General features: G+C 42.7%; 1 protein-coding gene across 3 annotated transcripts in view; it reads right to left on the reverse strand.

Moving 5' to 3' along the window:
• The window catches only part of adam12a (ADAM metallopeptidase domain 12a), an 82,839-nt gene that overhangs the window by 4,357 nt on the left and 57,582 nt on the right, over positions 1-20,900 (reverse strand). For 2 of the 3 annotated variants that reach the window (XR_015111680.1, XM_086196419.1), the window contains exons 8-20: positions 20,586-20,657; positions 20,027-20,196; positions 18,711-18,795; positions 16,858-17,006; positions 8,636-8,813; positions 5,187-5,276; positions 4,885-5,080; positions 4,690-4,798; positions 3,507-3,705; positions 2,897-2,974; positions 845-953; positions 402-537; positions 84-198 (exon numbers count right to left, since the gene is read on the reverse strand). Coding sequence is in view for 2 of the 3 variants with exons in the window: in XM_086196419.1 (XP_086052545.1) it covers positions 84-198; positions 402-537; positions 845-953; positions 2,897-2,974; positions 3,507-3,705; positions 4,690-4,798; positions 4,885-5,080; positions 5,187-5,276; positions 8,636-8,813; positions 16,858-17,006; positions 18,711-18,795; positions 20,027-20,196; positions 20,586-20,657 (1,686 nt within the window). In the remaining variant the exon portion in view is untranslated. Of the gene's footprint in view, positions 1-83; positions 199-401; positions 538-844; positions 954-2,896; positions 2,975-3,506; positions 3,706-4,689; positions 4,799-4,884; positions 5,081-5,186; positions 5,277-8,635; positions 8,814-16,857; positions 17,007-18,710; positions 18,796-20,026; positions 20,197-20,585; positions 20,658-20,900 lie in introns of those variants that run through there. The other variant, XM_086196420.1, reaches the window with a different exon arrangement.

Here is a 20,900-nt window from a genome sequence, read left to right on the forward strand (position 1 = left end):
GTCTACCAGGAGAAATGATGCATTGCATTAAAATCTGTGAAAAATTAAGACTTTGGTCAAGTACAGACAAATGATCAAGTGACCTTGAAGATGGCAGCGCTGTGAGGCAGAGGAGGGGCTGGCCGAGACGGAGACGCTGTGCTCGCTGATTGAGGCTGGTGAGGAGTGGACGGTCTGCTGATTGCAGTGCTTACTGATCTGAAATGCAAGGAAAAAACCACGACAAACCTCTAATCACACACCAGTTAAAAAAGGGAACTCATTCAAATTTATGAATCAAAACAAAGTCTACACTGTAATTAGCTTGACGGTGTGACCTTTCGTAACTCTTGATTTGAACAAACTCTGGTGCAGTTTATTTATTTGTGAACAAATGATTTAATGATCATGAAAACACGTACCTGAGCTTCTCAATTGGGTTCTTTTTACTGGCAGAGAGCATGCCCAGAAGTGTTTTCCTCTTGATGCAGATGATCAAAGCAGCTCCCAGGACAGTGAGGAGAGCCACCAGGACCCCCATGGTCAGATTCCCACTGTCTGCTCAGAAACACACATGGAGATGAGAAGAAGTCTCCTCCAGTGCTGCCTGACTGCTTGCCTGCCTCCACCTATTAACATGACTGCACACTTGTCATTCAGTTTCTGTCTTGTTGTCGAAAATCCTCTCCAAACAGTGCGCATTCTTAGGATTCTTCGAACGCTGCATTTCCCACATTGAAAAAAGAGAAGCTTTTCTGCACAGTTTCTCACATGTAGCTGTTGCATGGCTATTTCTATTAAAGCGGTCATCATTCCATAGACCTTTGCTGCAGTAAGTCAACCGGTCGATGTAATGTTGCGTTACCTGCTAACCTGATGGGGCCACTGTCAACACTCCCTCCAAAACCTGCTTTGTCACAGAATGGAGGAGCCCTGTGAGCCTCGCAGTGACAGTTCTTGTTGTTGTTGCACACCTGCAGAGATCACAAAGACCCCGACATTTCTTCGTCAATTTGATATAGAAAAAAAAAAAAAAACATTAGCCGATGACTTGGTGACATATCTTTACTGTATTGTTGTCCAGTCCCAGTTACCCTCAAAATATACAATTACTGCTTTTGCAATTAAGAGCATTACAAGGACAACGCAGGAAGAGTCACCTTAGGTGTAGCTGACCAAGTAGGATGTAAGTATTTATTCAAGACACTTCACGGATTTACTTTTTGATGATGCTTCTACTGATTGGGTCAAATTGCCTTTTTTGCGCCTCTAAAAGCGTCTGTATCTGTTCATGATTTGACATTTAATGCATCCCCAGATGCACAAACACAGCTGGCTCCCGTCTCCTATTTGTTTTACTTCGATTATAGAGCCTCTAGCTGAAGTTGGAAAAGCTACTGATCAGGAAAAGGACATTCAAACAAATGTCATCACAAATATACATCATTATATAAAGATGATGTGATGTTATTTATGAATGATCCATCCAAATCGATACCTCCTATAACCACGATCTTTCTTAAATATGTTGAACTGATACTACATGTGTTATGTATCCAGCCTTTAGCGCTTGAGAAGATCGCAAGTATGAACTCCTGTTTTTTTTTTTTTTTATAACTGGCTAGTAATGGTGACAAATAATGGATTCAAATATAGTTTTTTTTCTTTTTACGTCAGCTCTGGGATTATAGCTTGCACAACAATGCTCGCGCAGGCAGCGGATATTTAAGAGGGTTCGCTGTCTAACAGTTTATGAACTACTAGCTGAAAATAACGAGCAGAGTTTCCAGGAGTCCGAAGTGGCCCAGTTTGTCTTGGCAGTACCTCATGACACAGGAAGAGAAACCGGGAGAGGCAGAAACTGGAAGTACCGGTTGGAGTTTCTGTCACGCAATTTTCTGTCAGATAATTCAATGCGAGCGTCAATGATTGCTCATGACACACCACTGTTCATTGTGGCGGCTTGTTAATTTTCATCATATTTCATCATCCTTACCCTGTTTTATTTAGTGTGCTAGCATTTTATTCTTAGAGGACTGTCACTATTTCAGTCTAGGGTTTAGTTGATGAAAACTGTTGACATTTCAGTCTAGTCGACCACAAGCCGCCACATCTAAGATCCACATGGCAAAGATAAAAACCAGAGCAAACCCTTTGCCTTGTACCACATTTTTATAATCTCTCTCTGTCTCTCGTGGTCCTCCTGTTATGCAGAGTGGTGGAATGGAAAGTCTAAGAGGATTCCCCAGCAGGGTAATAAGGAGCAGGTGAGGGCGTCTTTCCAAGGCAACATCTTGATCTAATCATGTGCATGAAGGGGTGCCCTCCGTCCTAGAGGAGCAACATCCTCTTATTTTGTCCAAGTCAAACAGTCCTAAGAGCTTTAAACTTGATTGAAACTAGGGCAACAATATGACTACATTACAACTTGCAATCTTTCATTTTTGGGACAGTCGCTTCCATTGTAGCTTAGATGTAGCTTTCAGGCGTTTGGGACATACCTGTGTGTGAATCTAAGACTTATACCAAAAAAAGCCACGTGCTCAATTTTAAGCAGGAACACCCATAGAAGACCGATGGGTGGTCAGTCTACATGAGCTGAAAATCTAACTGTGTTACTGCTCCCCCAGTTTGGCAAAATAAAGTCTAGACTTTGGGATTCAAAACATTTTTTTGGGTCAAGGATGGCTGCATGAGAGTTTGACGAATGGCACTTGAAACTAAACATAAATGAAGTCATTATACCTAATTGATTGAAGCTTTCAGCACCCTGAATGATTGATTGCCAGGCATTGTAATGGCTCCCTACCCTCCGTATGAGGAATGGAATTTTAAGCAAACCACTAAACTTGATGGAGAATGATTTTTATCACAATGTTTTTAGGGGCGGAAATTGGATGGCAGCTTCTGTACTCACCCCTCGACCGCTGCACTTGGCGGCGCACTCATGCACACCAAAAACACTGACGTTCTGGCACTGACGATTCAGGCACATCTGAAGTGGACAAGGATATTAAAAGTCAAGAGTTTGGACTTTGGGTTTGTGAAAGGCGCCCCGCCCAAAAATAGCCGAGCTGCATCTGGAGATGAGCTTGGCACCAGTGGGCGCAGATGACAGATGAGGGTGGAGGCTGGATCCTCCTTAAGGGTGGAGGCTAGAGAAGTGAATTAAACTAAATGGAGTAAATGTATCATCGATGTGACCCATGGCTAAGTTGTGCTGTCAGGAACATCGAAAATGTGTTTTGCAAAATGGAAATGACAAAGACACACCCTGATGAAAAGGTCTTAGTCATGGTCAGTCACTCAACATCACTTGTTCCACTCTTAAATTCTCAGTATTCAAATAATATCTTTACACTGTTCTGACGTAGTCCAACAGATGGGTTAGCATAGCTGGGTATTCAATTACTAAAACTTTCAATAACTTATTTTTCGAGGGGACTTGACTCTTTAAAAACACAACTGAATGTAGAAGATGAGTAAATGAAGAAAGCTGCTCATGGGTTGGATCACGCTGCTCTCACCATTCCATTTCCACACTTTGTCCCCGTCAGGACCAGGCCCGGGTCCGGCATGTCGTCGCCCAAGTAGACATGTGTACCTCGGCACAGTATCCTTCCCCCTTCCTGCAAAGGAATGTTTGTTTCTATGGAAACAGCGTTGGTGCCAATTACTGGGCGGTTAGCTCCTCCTTGGCACTGGATTTTACCACATTTAGCATCACTGTAAACAGAAGTGACAACAAGGAGAAAAGCAATGTGATAATTGAATAACTTGTTTCGCGAAAGAATACACAACACACACACACACACACACACACACACGTATATGTGCTATTGCTGTTCCTCTCACTCTTGCTCACCAATTAGGGGAATGGGCACCTTGTTTGTGCTGTTCTCCAACTACAGATTTTGTAACTTGCTGCAATATTTCAGGTAATTGCTTCATTATTGTTGTTTATTTCCATGGTTTGGTCATTTATTCTATTGACGAACAGGTAAGTGTTTCGAATGATGGGAAATAGTGAAAAAAAATACCCCGAGTCGTTCAAACTCGGTGTTAAATCAAACTGCCTGTTTTATCCATCCAACAGTCACAAATGCAAAGTTATGAAGTTTTTGATGAAATGAAATAGAGCACAGAGAAGGTGGAACAAATTACTTTTTTTTTTGTTAATTTACTTAATTAATGACAAAAGTGCAGCACAAGAACGCAATGAAGAAACGTCCACTTCCCTCATCTGGAAGTCAGTGGGGTTTGTATTGTTTTTTGGTTTTTTTTCCAAGTATATTTAATTAAATGCCTGAAATAAGGTCTGTGGTTAAAACAAGTTTAAGAAATTTTATTGTTTTGTTCTTTACCATAAAACCATCAGTAAATAGCACATCTGACGGTTTCAAAGCTTTTATGTGTCTTTAAAAAGGTGGATGCTAACAAGTGGCTGACAGAAGTTACCATGTACACTACTCATCATCACGCCAAACACGCACAAGTCTTGGTACAAGCGTCATACAAGTTTTAGACAGGCCTGCAAAAAATGCATCATCTCTACGGCACAGATTAAGAATCATCATCATCCAATCAACAGTCCTGTTGTGTAGGGGAGTTCAGTTATGCTCCTGCAACTACAGAATATCCCTTGTTGTCACAGCATTCCACTAGTGGCAAACAGCTACATGCATTCACAGGTTTTCTGTGAGAGCATACCGTGCTTCACATTTGGCAAAAGAGCCTTTGGAGTCCTTTCCACAGTTGCCATAGGGGTCTCCTGCTGAATTGACCCTTTCAAAGCAGATGCCTGGAGCTGCCTTGGCTCCTACAACACACAATGAAACACATTGAAAAGCTGGCCTCCGTTGTTAAACCGCGGGCAGGATACCAGCAACAAGGCTTTCCATCTACCTTGGCCCCACAGTGTGATACATTGCTGCTCGTGGGTTTGGCAGATGCCATTGTAACAGTAGCCGTCGACATTGTGGCAGGCGTGGCCGTCGTGCAGGTAGACGTTAGAGGGGCAGTGAGGGTTGGTACCAGTGCAGAACTCTGGCAGATCACAAGAGTTACTGGATTCACGGCATGGAGTGCCTGCTGGCTTCAGCTACTCTCAAATATAGACAGCAAGTAAGATACATAAGGACCCAGAGAAGACAAACGGAGAGAAATCTTTCTACAAAATATCATTCATGTGTTATATTTTGTCATACCTGACAGTCCTGGCAGCACTGTCCATGAGCACAGACAGCATCCCCCTTCAGAGTGCAGGTGGTAGCGTTGCAGCAGGGATTCAAACACTCCTTCAAAAAATAGGGAAAAAAAAGCAGAGAAAGGGCAGTGTAAGTGCCGGAGAGCAAAAGTGAAAGAAGGAAGACGTCATATTTCATCTCTAAGACTGCAATCAGATGGGATAAAGCCCTCAAAAGAACTAAACTAAAACCCTGGCATGGAGGAGGAAGACAGCGGTTCTATAAAAACTGTATGCCCATCTGACACTACAAGCTCAGACGCCTGGAACTATTTACTAGAACGTGGAGAGAATAGAAACATGAGGAGAGGGGAACAAGAAAAAGGACACACTGTAATAATAATAAAACAACAACAACAACTTTGGTACAAACAATTTAAGTATTGTGTCCTCTGGATACATCAATCTCACACAAAACATTCTGCCCAACACTTTTTCCACAACTATATAATCAAGCTACAACACCAGAATCTTAAAACTAGCTTTATGTACAATATATATATATTATAAGGCAACGAGGGTTTTTTTGACCTTCAGTCTGCAGAATTAAACCACAGTACACTGTTAATGGCATTCCACCATATTGCTCTTTTGGTCAGCAAGCCCAGTCGCTGGCGTCATTGCTTTGGCAGTGCACATCCATGACCACGGCTACAGGGGACGGAGCTTTGGACAGAGCTCCAAAGGAAGGGGTGTGTACATTTGGCTGCTGAGTGTCAACATGCCTCTCCGGAATGAGACTCCACCTTTAATGATTCAAATTATTAAAAGAAGGACAGAGAAAATAAAACCAAGATATTTGCAGAAAGCAGCAGTTTCTGGTTTGATAGTGGCAAAAACATGTTACAGGATTCATTGTTCTGGTGGCAAAATTGTGTTCACTCAGTAGAAGTTGGGGGTGTTCGAACGTGTTCTGGCGACAAAACCGAGGGCTTTTAGCGAGAGAACGGGACATTTTAAGCCTTTGTTCAAGACAACCAGATGCCTCTAATGAGACGTGGGGGCATTTAGAGATGTCCTGTCAACAAAGTTGGGTGTTTTCAACAAAATGTCAGGACATTTGCAGCCACTGTTTGGGCATCAAGACTGGGTGTTTTATCGAGACATCGGGACATTTGGAGCCGTTGTTCTGGCGACAAAACCATGTTGTTAGTGAAACGTTGGAACATGTGAAGTTTCCGAGACATTGGGATATTTACAGCTGGTCTTCTACTGACAAGACTGGGTGTTTTTGAAAAGCTCAGGACATTTGTAGCTGTTTTTATTGATTCATATTTGGTTTTTGTGCCTAACCCTAACCAGACCTTAACCACAACCACTTCAAATACCTTCGTAATTTAAAACAAAATGAATGTGCTGTATTTTGCTTGGGGTTCAGACAGCAGGGTTTTGCAGGCACATAGATTGCACGCTGCCGACCATTTGTGGGATTATACATGTAAAAACGTTCAGCATGGTTCAAATATTCTTTGGAGAATATATACTTTGCGGTGTTGTTGTTTTCCGCACACTTTCATATCCATGGACTGATTCCTTGACTAATCAAAGCCATTATCGTTTTTCAAAGTGTTTAATATAATTTTGTGTCTCGTCATCTCTAACCAAAACACAACCCATGAAATAACTGTTCCCAGTCAATCTATTGAACCCGAATTCTTGAATGACCTTTCCTGCAGTGAACAGAGAGACTGAAAGCCCCTCAACCCTATCATGACTCTCACATCTCCCCTCTCACCACGGAGGCCCATCTGTTTCATGTTAGGCTTTATCATGAGCCATGCACCGCACCAATCAGCAGCCCCCTGCCTCCTGATACAGATGGAATGCTGCATCCACAAGGCTTAGAATATAAGATGTTCATGTGTGTCTGCGTGCGCATGTATGATCTCACACAGAGGCAAGCTGACAAGACCCCGAGGATCAGCTCTCGCTCTTTCGCCATTAAGCCACAGGCTGAACACATTGTACAGCAGTACGAGACGGTGGGGGGAAGTAGATGGATGGAGCTGGCAGGGGACACAGCTGACATGATGGGCCTTCCAGAACTTCCCTCAGCCTGAAAACCATTAAGGCCTTTCCCATGGTCCCCGGGGCCAAAGGAGGTAGCAGGGTTGCTCTGAAAAGAAGTAACCTGTGATTGTGAGGAATAGGATTCAGGGTTTTTAATGAGGCTGTTTAATGGTGGAGAGAAGTGCTGTTGGAGCAGTCTAATCTGGTCTGGGTTGGCATGACGCCGCTCAACTCTGTGGAGAGCTTTATTATCACTTCTGGCTCAGGCCTTTGGGGCTTATGTCAGTTCTTTGTTTTGAAGGACAAGACCATTGTCAGCCTGATCCTGGCTGTAGCTTCAACATGCTGAATAGCTCACAAAAGACCTGCTGGGTAGGAATGTGTAAACAAACAGCAGAACGTTCTCTCTCACGTAGGCAATGATGTAATTAAAAATATCCCTCAAAGAGTCATAATAGATGTCTCCTTCATATTTCATAAATCTCCTCCGTCTGTTGACTGTCAGCTGGATCATGATTAATTGGCTTATCATCCTACATTCGCAGCAGTTAGCGACGTGTGCCACGATATGTGCATGCTACTGCAGATTGATTTGAATAATTCACTAGCTGACACAATGAAGCTGTCACTGATGTTACTTCTCGGTGAATTGTATCACAGTGAGACTCTTCACTGCACAAAATGAATAAATTCTAAGGCTAAGCTCATTTTCTTAAGACTCTGTTTGCATTATAGAGAGAGAGCTCTGTGACCTTTTGAAAGTGAGGTGAACTGCTTGTTTGCAGTTTGGGAAATGTTGGTTTGGGGCCACGGGGAAATTCAAAGAACCACTTGCATTTATGTTTTCTCGATCTCTCAAATGTGCACACACAGTATAATAGACATGCGTTTATGGTCAACAGCTGCCAGTAACTCTGTCAGTTTCTGACACTATCAGGTGCCGAGGCGGTTGTACAACGGCACGTCACTACGTGGTCCGTTCGGTCTAAGGCTAACTGGAGGGCTAACTCAGTATGCCTCCCCCTGGCAGTGCAGGAATGTCATCATGTACATCAGCGCCACCTAGTGTGAAAAGAAGAGAGATGTACCTTGTTACCGTGACCTTTCTAGGCATTGAACTGATTTTGTAAGGACTTTTATGTAAGAGACATTAATTTATATGAAAATATGATGCACTGTGGCTTAAAAAGCTGATTAAAAGGTTGTATTACAACACACACACACACACACACACACACACACACACACACACAAAAACAAAACGCAGAACTGCCATTTTACCTTATGATGTAAACAGTAGCTACATCTCGTTGAGTAACATTGATTTATGTGCAACAGCTGAGGATAGCGTTTGAATTTTGGCATAGAGATCAGAACCTTCAGAACCTTTAGCACTCTCACCTCCAGTTCTCCGCAGTCACACTCTTCTCCCTCCTCCACGTAGCCGTTGCCACATTTCTGCCCACCGTAGAGCACTTTGACCTCGGGCATGTTGAACAGACACATCCCAACGCCTTTTTCAAAACTGGCAGTCAGGTCTTTTTTGCTGCAGCTGCTAAAAACCGTCGGAAACGGATACCTGCGGGTGAAAAAAAAAAGGACATTTAGCGAGTGACACAAATAGAGACGTAGATGATTGACTCTCAACTCTCCGGTAACAAGTAATCAGCGCTAATTACTGCCAATCAACACAAAATACATTAATTTATCAGAACATGTCTCCGTGCATGCGAAGAGCAGAGCCCCAGCGACATCTGCTTCCATTCTCAGAGGAAAATCTGGTAATATATACAGTATATATATACTTCATGAGACAGGAGATCATCTGTGAGTCACACCAAAACAAGACTTGCAACACCCCAACATTTGGAAAAATCCGGGGGACCGAGTGTTTTTAATATTGTTTTTGGAGTGGACAGGGAGGGTGGTCTGCTCCACGGGGAAAGAACACAGCACACAGCCAAAATCTTAGTTACAGACCTCACGTGGCTTTATTGAGTTCTTCTGTGATAATACTGTGTCTCAGATGATGTATGTGTGTGAAGTGTGTTGATTCTATCTATCTATCCTCTCCGTGTCTCCAATAGATAAAGAAGTACCTTATGAGGTTTTTAATACCTCCACCCTTGCAATAAAATTTGCATTTAAATCCATAATGCTAAATGATAGCAAGGGCACTTGGTTTGCGAGAACTATTCCTGCTCAGGAGAATGATGAGGCTTGAAAATGAAGCAAACAAGACATGGCTGCAGCCCAGTATCAATAAATCTCTCAATGAGCACGTTTCAAGCCAAAATAATGAAGAGAAAAGAGGCGAAATAATGTGCAGCCTGAACAGTTTCATCCTTGACATCGTGATAAATACTGTTCACTAGTGTTTTTACGAGCGCTACATGCGTAGAAATGCGATGCCGTTTTCAATCTGTTGTAGCCTTGAATTCTGATTGACTGGGACGGACTGACCTATAAAACATCTCCCTCTTCTCCAGATGAATATTTTCATTTCCAAGACATTTTCTATGAAGCACAATGACAACAATTTTTTTTTTTTTTTTTTTGGAAACTGTGTTTTGCTCTGATTAGGTTCTATATCTCATACGGCTGTAAAAATGTCTAGAATACTTTGACATGGCCTCATTCTCTCATTGCCTTTGATTTCTGTGTGAGAGTGTGTGTGTGTGTGTGTGTGTGTGTGCATGTGCGCACGCAGTTTGCTTCAACTCCTGCTGCTTAACCTCCAACCCCCTCCGAAAATACGCTGCTCCCTAATGTTAACACTATCCAGAGGTTGCGACAGGTGAAAGAGTTTGAAGAGATTGTACCTCTGAGTGTTTCTTTAGTTATGTTGGATTAAAGCAAAAGATCAGAGTGATGGAATGAATCGGTGAAAGTAAACGAGCAATAAGGAAATCTGTAACATCTCCAAATGCCTCAGGGGGAATCCCGCTATGATGAGCAGCTGTCAACATTCCTGATCAACTTCCTTAGCGACTGCTGTTGATTTCCTCTTTACCCCCGCAGCCTTAGCCAAACCTACTGCTAATATACATCCCCTTCTTTTCATGCAGTCATTCACTTTCCATGAACTCAGCACCGCTCAGTTACCGAGTCATGCATGACAAACACAGTTTTTTTTTCTCCTCTAACTTTGAGATACACGAGTGGCTCAGGATCCAGCTGTTCTTTATGAGCAGCAATCCAGAAATAACTGGTCTACCCTGCAACGGTCTGCAGCTGGAAGGAGAAATAATGGCTGTGAAAAAGCACCGATGAATTACAGTAGATAGCGTTTAGCAGCTGCAGTCTCCAGGGAGAGTAGAATGGTGCCAGGGACAGTGGTGGTGTGCACATCTGGGGGGCTAGAGGCGAATTAAAAACTCTCCAGACAAGCAACCGCCTCATGGGAGTCTGGGCCACCAACTCAAAGGAAAAGAAGCGGCATGACTCCGACCTCCGGCCTTGTTCTTACCCAGCGCCGGCTTTAGAAACAATGACGGATTTAAGCTAAGAGCTCTATTTTAAACTGCTTCATCTCATTTTTGTTCATCTCTCATTTTGTACGACAGATGGTGGCCGGTAAAGTGGACAAAGTAATCAAGCTCAATCAATCGAAGCTGCGCAGTATTCAGATGAGGCTGATGGATAGGAGGTCTAATGTTATGGAATCATTCCCAGAAGAAGGCAAAACTGATCAATAAATACAAAAAAATACATCAAATCAACTGCCTGCACAGGAGAAAAACTGAGCACATACTTGCTACTTGTTCCTTGTTTTGTATTCAGGACAGAAATTCTTTGAGATCCAGAGAAGCAGAAAGATTGTTTGATCACAGCAAATTTGGGGAATTTAATACTTCCTGTGTTTTTTGGTACTGCAGTGGCCCACATTTAGAGGCTACAAGGAATGAGCTGTTCTGACCAACACTTCCAATGGTTCTCATAACTCATACAAAATCCCATTTACACTCGTGGCTGCACTGTTCAGGAGTTTGAGTGGCCATCTAATAACCGAAGTGTCACAGGTTCAAATCCCGCCTCCCACGATGTTGGAGTGTCCCCCGCGCAAAAAAACCCGAAACCCTTAATTGCTCCTGGTGCGTAAGTGGAGCCCTTTCACAGCGGCCTCCTCCATCAGTGTGTGAATGGGTGAATGAGACAAAGTTGTAAAGCTCTGAGTGCCGTCCAAGTAGATGAGTGTGATAAAATAATTTTATTCTGGTTGCGAGTGCTAAACAATACAGAGAATTCCAGGATGTCAGCAAAGGTGCTTTGTGTAAGCTTTGTAGCGTTATCTTTCAACACAGTTTAACACTGATATATCACCTGGTCTGTTCCAGTCGACAGATATATGAGCTGTTAACAACTTGAGTTTCTTTTTACATTCAAAGTCTTTACAGGTCGGATCAAAATGTAACTATATTAAATATGTCTGTGCTCAATGATTAATCAAATTATGCACTTATTAAAAATGTTACCTGCCCTGCAGACTATAAGCAGGAATTCTAACATGATTCTGTCCTTGAGCATAATCCTGGAGGCAAAATGTTTATGTAAGCACAGAACTCTTCAACCCTAGCAAACCAGGGCCTCCTCCTACATTATGGATCAGAGAAAATATGGAGAACTCATCCAGAACTTCTTGCAGAGCCATTTCATATCACTGATCAGGCTAAAGACAACGTTGGTTGTGTAGCACTGGGTACACAAGCACGAATCAGGACAAAATGCTGGACAAAATGAATTAAAGATGTGGTCAGGAAATTAGTTTCATTTACTGAAACTGAGTGCAAATTGTAGCTTGCACGCTTTTGAAAAGTAAAGTGAGCAATGGAGAGTTAAAGTGCAGCCAGTGGCCTTCTTTGGTAGCTTTTTTAGCTTGATACTGAACATGAAGTAGCTACTAGCCAGTCTAGCCTCCAGGTTAACTAAAAATAAACCATGGCAGCCAATAATTCAATTCGCGGGTGACTATAGCATAGCGGGGCTCCATCACAGTCACCATGCGCCTAAAGCAGGTGTTTTCCACCACCGAATAAGGTCTCAAATCCTGACAAATAAAGTAGGCAATGGACTCCGGAATTTTCTGCGACCTCGGTGAAGAAGATGTAAACTTGTGGCAACCACCGCCGTCACTGTCCAGCGTGGTTTGTTTCGCGTCGCCCCGCAGCTTCTTTGGCTCGGTCTCAGTTAGCATTTCCTTGTCCGGGTGATGATGTTTTAGGTGGGCTTGCAGGTTGGTGGTATTTCCAGAGTACTTAACGTTTGTGTGACAGTTTGCAAACCGCCGTACTTCTGCCTCAATCCTCGCTTTCCTTTTTGTTTTTGAACCCAAAATGCCCCCACACATCTGCGTGTGGCAATCTGAGTAACTAGAAATGCTCTACAGCGACACTAGCGGCTGGCAGACCGAATCGCTCTTCCTGCAGAGTGCGGACATGGGGAATTTGAACGGGTCGTAATGTATCGACACTCGCGGCTGAAAAAGCTATACTCTCTGGGGAAACAAGATATCGATGTATATCGCAGAATCAATAAAGTTGCTCAGCCCTAGTTGGTTCACCCATTCTCCTTGACAACATTATTTATTTGCGCAGAGCGAATTGTGCAAATATTGTTTTTTTTACCAACCTGGTTTCAATCTTTTAGTTTTATTACATTTTGGAAGACCATGATCTTCATGCATGACTGAAAAAAAGAAAAACCACAGCTATTTCAAACTACATCAACAGCAACAATGGTTTTCAACATGCAAAACCACTTTAGTTTTAGTAGACATCTATTAATAGTTTTACAGCTTCCTCTGTGCAAGCCTGAGCCCTGGGCCATGACATTTGGTGATATGATCTGTTGTGGCCTTTGGTGCCAGGCAGTCTGGCCTGTGTTGAAGATCGTGAAGAGCATTTTCACATTGATTTCCCTATGGGCCCAATTAAAGAAGGTTCCTCTTCCTGCTCTTCGGTGGGGCACAGGTCACAATTTCACGGCTTGTCTTGAACTCGCTTTCAGTGATTCCTGTTTGTTTAATGGCAGTAAAGATGCATCAATCTCAGTCTGACCATAGCGCCCCCCCCCCCCCCACCCCACCCCACCAGTCCTCATCTTACATGGTGAGTGAATGAACCTTCCCCGCATAAGCATCCTGGAGAAAGTCCATCAACCACCATTGCAGTTTGTGTGAGTGACGTAGATGTCATTCATCTATAATCATTCTAATAAGAACATGTGCATCTGATACGATACACACCATGTATCATCAAACTTGCTACTTATACTATACTACCTGTGTGTGTAAGTTTATAACCAGAGTTTAATTTAACGATTTACAAAGAACAAATTAATCATATTACATTTGTCTGTAGGGCGTGGCATGCTGGCGCAGTGGTCAGCGCTGTCGCCTCACAACAAGAAGGTTCCGGGTTTGAGCCCTGGCTGGAGCACGGGGTCTTTCTGTGTGGAGTCTGCATGTTCTCCCTGTTCCTGTATGGGTTCTCTCTGGTACTCCAGCTTCCTCCCACAGTCCAAAGACATCAAGAGAGGACGAGGCTGATTGATACTCTAAATTGACTGTAGGTGTGACTGTGAGTGTGAATGGTTGTCTGTCTCTATGTGTTGGTCCTGATGGACTGGTGACCTGTCCAGGGGGAACCCTGCCTCTCACCTGAAGGCTGCTGGGATAGGCTCCAGCCCCCGTGACCCTTAACAGGATAGGCGGAAGAAAATGGATGGATGGACGGACGGATGGATGGATGGATGGATGATACTTTCCTAAATTCAGGAATCCCATCGTAATCAGTTACTGATACTGCACGTCAACGTTTCTTCTCTCATCTGCATATGTGGTCAAAAATAGTCAAACATGACTTTTCATGCATTTACCTGCTTACATAGCAACTTGGCTGGTTAGGGTTAGATGACGGGATAAAAATGAATGCTGTGACCACAACTTTTTTTTTGCTAAAATGTAAGAATATGTAAAGTTTCATTTCAAACTGTTATTAATTACCAATGCTTCAACAATCTCATAACATTATCGTGTCATGAAGAACAATGTCAGTGGCATAAATGTGAAAACCTGCTTCATAACGCAACTGTTTCATGCCTTTTTCATTCGTGAGGGTGCACGAGGATAAAGGTCAAAAGATAATAGTAAATTGCCTCATCATAAAACTTAAGAACCAGGAAGCAATTCGCAAATTTTTAACACAGTATCATTAAAATACGTTCATAAATTTTTTTGTAACAACCAAAATAAGATCCGCTGCTACCACTAATAGCTCTACCCTGCCAAAGGCCTACAACAATCTACAGGATCCAGGACTTACAATTTGATCCAGATTGCCTCCAAAAGTTAACAACTTGTTTCTTTTCACCAAATCTTTCCACCAAATGTCCATCGTAATCCCACAAAATGTGTTTTAATCTCTGAGAAAATAGGGTCTTTTTTGTATGCGCATCCAGGACGTGTGACCACGGAGGAGCTAGCAGTTGCTTTATGTGCGCTAACGTGGGCGATAAGAAGATGGATGAAGAGCGGGACTGTTCGTCGTGACCAGTGAAAGCAGGAAGCAAGCTCCTCTCGAAGCAGATGTGCAGCTGGCTGTGGTACAGCTTGTAGTTTTACTGCCCCCCAACCACCAACCCAAACCCCTCCAACATAGTAATGATGAACTGGATCTCATTATCTGCTATGCTTTTCCCAAAGCCACAGTAAAGAGGATGTGTCTGCACTTATCTGAGGCATTTCTTCTATTCAGTTTGATTGAAATGAGAGATCAAATAATACAACTATAAAAACACAATAGGTAGTCCTCACTGACAGAGAGTGGGTGGTTTTGGCTTCGACTTTTAATCACTGAATGAAAGGGCTGATAATTATTAGAGCTTTTGTAAAAGCTCATTCAGATCCTGGCCTTGTGAAGAAGCATTGAATGTGTTTGCATTGTTCTTTCGAAAAGAGTTGTTGCCTACCTAGAAAAACATGTCAGTCGGCGCTATAAATGTTGCTTGGTGGTGCACCGGAGCCATGTGTGTGGCCATATGACACTTTAAAGATGAGAAGGGCTCGAGCTGGACCCACGAGAGACATATAAGTGCCCCGAGGCAGAGTCTGGAATCACTAGAGGTGGAAGAATGAGGTAATATAGAGTTCCTAAACATCTTCTTTTTGTTAATACATCACTTCCCTAATACCAGATTTACCAGTAGAGTAGCAGTACAGTGCAATAGGAGGTGTAAAGAGGATTATCTTGAAGCCAAGATCATTTTTTTCTTTTGTCAACACTAGTGAAAGAACACAATTTCTGTGGAGAGCAGAGCAAACAACTAAATATTCATGCCTTTTTTTTTTCTTCTTCTTCTTCATTTTTCAAATTTCTCACTTGGTCTCAACACTTTTTCATATCTAGTGAGGTCTGTCACAGCTACGTACCAAGATTTAAATATTTTAAGAGAGAGGTGATAAGTTCTTCCTACATAAGAAAGTGTTTAATAGAGAGTTTTCAGGGGTGGTTAACTATTTATTCGGCGCTGCAGAGAGATTTCCCAACATTAAAGTTGCATATATGTCAAAGAATAGAATCTCTCAAACTGGCTGCGAATATGGAGGGAAAGCATGAGAGAGAGAAAGACGAAGAGGGGAAAAAAGATATCTCGTTTCTTCTTCACAAAACAATTCTCTATGTGTGTAAATTAATGGGAGTATCGAACAATCCTTGATCAGGAATATCCTCAATTAGGACTTAATGTAAAGCCTATAAAGCCTATCAAGAATAGTGTTACCTTGTTTTTCATGGGTTCAGTCCAAACTAAATACAGAGGGATCTTTCCAGCACAAACACGAGTCTGGAGCTCCCACAGAACACTAGACCTTGGCTGGAACTGATACTGAATGTTTCCACCCTGAACATTCCTGACCATCTGCGTGGTCTACTTCAAGATTTAAGGGCATGGCAAGCCATCGAGAGCACATCTTAATCAATTTTTAGATGCGACCCCCCATTATTATGATGCATTCAAATACACCAGGCGTCTTTCAAACACAAACTCGGACCACAGCATCTTTTGTGCGCTGTATATCCTGTATATGCACAGCATTTTCAGCAAAAAAGTCCACTGTTATTTACTGAAAAGGAAAGGAAAGGACAACGTTGAGTCAGGGAAAAGAAAAGCTGCACTGTCTTGGTCATGTACTGTAACTGAACCAATTGGCTTCCCATTCAGAATGAGTCATGTTGCTGCAGGGCATTGGCACAGCTGTTGGATCCACCATAAACCCAATGGCAAAAGCAGTTCATTGGCATAATTCACTTAACACTCAACAGATATTCAATTACAGAACACCAAACAGACGGAATAGTAGTTACATTTCCTCACAATCTGGGGTTTTTGTGTGACACTCAACGTGCGAAAGTGAATTAATGCAAAATAGCTTGACATCATGATAATGTATTTGGGATTGTTTGGAAGCAAAAGGGGAGGCCTCTGGAGAGCAATGAATCAGCGAATAAGAGCGTATGTCCTCATGTTAACTAGCTGAATAACTCCCACTTGGATGCTAGGATAAACGGTCTGCTATCTCGCAGATCTATTGACTTTTCATTGCCAAGACAGATGTTGGGACTCACCCTGTGGAGGGAGTCATGATGCAGCCGCCTCGATCCACTGTCACTCTGCAGCCACACCCCCGTTCTGGTGTGTCATGGTTCATTCCAAAGTTGTGTCCAAGCTCGTGGGCCAGAGTGACTGCAGCACCCAGAGGGTTATCAGAATGATCCTTAAAGGAAAGCACAAAAATAATAATAATAATAATAATAATTTTCTGTTTCATCAAATCTTTACATTAGTATATTCCTCAACTAAACATGACACACACAAAAAAAGCCATGTCCTAAAATGATTTACAGGCTTTGTTGCAGCAAACAATAGCTAATCAAAAGCAGACCTTTCTGATTACACCCTCAGAGGAAAATAACAAATAATATAAAATCTAATACTGGCCAAATTGTTGTTCCCCAAATGACCCACTAGAGAAACATCGCTCAAAACAAGTGAGTATAATTGCATATTGGCTAGATTAAACAAACAATGCTGCTGGATCTGTGCTTATCAGAGCATTTCCACCACTCGACGTTGCGCCGCACTGAGAAATGAAACAGCAGACGGCGGGCTGTCACCTTATGCTTGCTCGACAATCTTGAACCGAGCCAGATGTGTTGCTCTATATAATCGCACAAACAAGAGCAAAACTAGGCAATTTGTTGGCGAGGACGCACAAGACGACCGGGCGAACATGACAGAAACATGAGAAATGAATGCTAGATACAGATTGAGCTACACGGTGTGAAAGCTGCTGAGATTTCCTGCAAAGGTGTGTAGCAAATAAAGAGGCGGTATAAATAATGCAGCTGCAGTTATCTATCAGCTCTTCATGGATGCAAAGCTGTGTGTCAGAGCACCTTGCCTCTGGAGTCTTCCATCCCTGTACATTATTCAGCAGTGCTGTGCAACACGAGCTCAGACTGACGAACTGCTCTGCTGGGGGCTTTTCAAAGTAACGGTCATCAGCTGTCAGCGCATGCTGCACTTTAACTGGATTCATGCTTCTCTTTTTTTGTTTTGTTTTGTTTTTTTAAAAAGAAGAAAATCCTGGAAAAGAACAAGACACCTCCACTGACTGATGAGACTGAAGTGTTTAAGAGGGCATTGCTATTGTCTGTGTTCTGTTTCCCCACACTAATAAAATTAATGTAACACTCAGGGCTGGTAAATGGAGACTCCAGATGGTTGGAGGTGGAAGATTTAACTGCCTAGAGAAACAACAGTAAGACTAATAGGAGAGGTCGGCTAATGAGTTCAAAGGTATTCTGTAAACGAACAACCAGTCTGTGGTTGGAAACAAAGTCTTCATGTCTTCTACCTGATGTATGTGTGTATATAGAGCTCCATCATTATGACAAGGTCCCTTCTTTTGCCATCTGGGAAGACAAGAGTGAGCAACTATCTGGGGTCTAGTCGCTGTAAATCTTACCACCAGCCAGTCAGACTCCAAGACAAACAGCTACTCAGACACAGAGTGTAAAATAATAGCGAGGTCTGTGCTAATATAAATGACGTGCACGTCATCTAAGGTTGCAGTTCTGTAAAAGCCGATCGTTTAAGACCCGTGGTTCAATTCAGCTCCCATACGTACACTCTCAAAGTCACTCATTTGTTGCAGCTCATTAGGAAGCTAAGGGTTTCCAACCATGTAATCGATACAAGCTCCGATTGATAAGCACAAAGGGGATGATGCTAAGCACAGCCTCCACTTGGACAAAAAAGAAATACCACGTGATGTTGTTAATCACGTTATCATAAATCCTCAAGCCTTTCCCAAGATATTAAAGAGAATCATGCTGGACAGGAGGGAGGTGGTGGCCAAGAGTAGGAAGAGGAGGAAGAAACCTGAGTGTGTGTAATTCTTCAGCGAGTAACGTACCATGACGATTCCTCCCGACTGTTCTGCTGTGCACATACTCATGATGGGCGCCATACCAATGGTGGTGCCCTGGAAATACACCCCACTGAGAGGGAGGAAACGGAGGTCATGGTCAACGTATATCGCTGACTACATTTCAGAACTTGTACTTCTTCAGTTTTACTTGAGTACACAGCTGAATCCGTACCTCTACTTTCACCAGCCTGTCTCCTGTCTGTACTTCTACTGGAGCAATAAATGCGTGTACTTAATCCACCTCTGTTTAATGCATCCTGACAGCTTTTGATCACACTATAGAGAAACATCCTGATGGCAACAGAATGCTATTTAACACATTGGAAATATCTAATTGGCTCATTTAACATTCAAATGATGAGTCAGCCATCAGCATTTTCTTGGCATCTCAATGAGGCTTTTAGAGCAGGCCAGTGACTAAACAGGGATTCTAACATTTTGAGCAGATGTTTAATTCAGTTTTGGAGTGAAACGACACCGTGTCCTCATTGTGACAAATTTGCACAGCAGGGCACCTTTAAAGGAGCAGTGTGTGGGATTTAGTGGCAACCGACTCCCCCGTCCTTCCTTTTTTAAGTGTACGGGAGCATCAGTGCAGTTGGTGTCACGCGTGATAGCAATTAAATTAGGCGGCAGTTGTAGGTTGTTGGGTTTGTTTGTGGGTTTTTTTGTGGTTTTTGTTACATAAATCAAAGCTATGTGAATCTATGATCTTACAATTAAATATATCAATAAACAGGGAGAGATGCTGACAGAACACAAAGTATCTAGTAACTAGTAACTCATTTTTCAGTTGTATGCTTCCATGATGCGTTGATGTGTCACAGGGACTTGGATCTTTGGCCACAAAAATCCCAGTGGGCTTTCGTGCCAAATTTGAAGAAATTCCCCCGAGGCACTCCTGACATGTTGCCTTCATGAGAATGGGACGGATATATTGCGTACATGTATATTTCCAGCTCATCCTCAAGTCCCAATGGACAATTATGCCACATTTGAAAAAAAAAAAATCGGTATTGTACAGATATCATGAGCATAAAATCATCAAAATCATGGAATGTCAACTATTGTGAAGGTCTGTTTAGGTTTGGGCAGGAAGACACTTGATTTGGTTTTAGGGTAAGATTGAGGTTTTTGGTGCGTACTTGTGAATACTGTATTTAATTTCTGCCAAAAGATCCCATCACATGTAACTGGTCCTTTGTTAAATTGGCCAAAAGAACAGGAAATAGCAGTCATCGTACATAACAACGTGGTGAGAGACCAACTAAGAGTAGTGAGCGTGTCCTTCTTCTGTCTACCTGATGAGCTGGGCGTTGTCATGAGGCTTCTGAGGCAGCAGCTTAACTTTCCTCCAGTCCAGGAACTCGTGCAAAGTGGTGAAGGGGTCCTGGGTGATGGGACACTTGTCTATATCACTCCATACCTCCAGACCCACCAGAGCCACACGAATATTCAGAGCCCTGTAGAACTGAAGGAGAGACGTGGTGTCACGTTAATGGCCAGCCTGTCTGTCCTAAATGTTCGAGTTCTTTCTCTTCGCCACCTGTCAGAAGACAGATTACATTAAGTAATCGCTTTTAAATGGCGCTGAACAAATGCAGAAACATCAATCAATGTATGAATTTCCAAATGAATAAACCATCTTTTGCTATTGTTTTATTTAAGCATCCCCTCCCGCACCACAATTTATTACATCGACCTCCTCACAACATTTCTCAGCCGAGTTATGGAATTGATCATCCATTCATAATCCAATCAGCTTTTTCTCAGGAGGTCGGTTAATTTTCGCCAGGCTTGACGTGACCTCTAATAAATCACTTTCCAACACCACATTCCCTCCATTGATTTGATTGTTACCTTGTCCACGTAATTGGCGATCTCAGCCAGCCGCTGCTTGACCTTCTCTACGTCCTTGCCTTGCTTCTGAAACTGTGAAGGCAGAAGGGCGCAAAGGAGAGAAAGAAAGAAGTGATGACCCACTGTTAATCTATCATCATTTTGGGACGTATTAACATAGCTGAAGAGACGTCTTCGCAGGGTGTCCTGGAGTTATACTACAATCACTTTCATGTTAAAGCCACTGCTGTAGCTGCTCTCATCAAAGAGCTCCAGAGGCTAAAGAGATAACCTCAGCCACCTTGGCTTATACCCCGCGTTTCTTCTGTCTCCATC

The sequence above is a fragment of the Aulostomus chinensis genome, chromosome 23 (assembly GCF_037954235.1).
Source record: "Aulostomus chinensis isolate RoL2024-O1b breed Wild chromosome 23, RoL_Achi_v1.0, whole genome shotgun sequence".
Classification (NCBI taxonomy): Eukaryota; Metazoa; Chordata; class Actinopteri; order Syngnathiformes; family Aulostomidae; genus Aulostomus; species Aulostomus chinensis.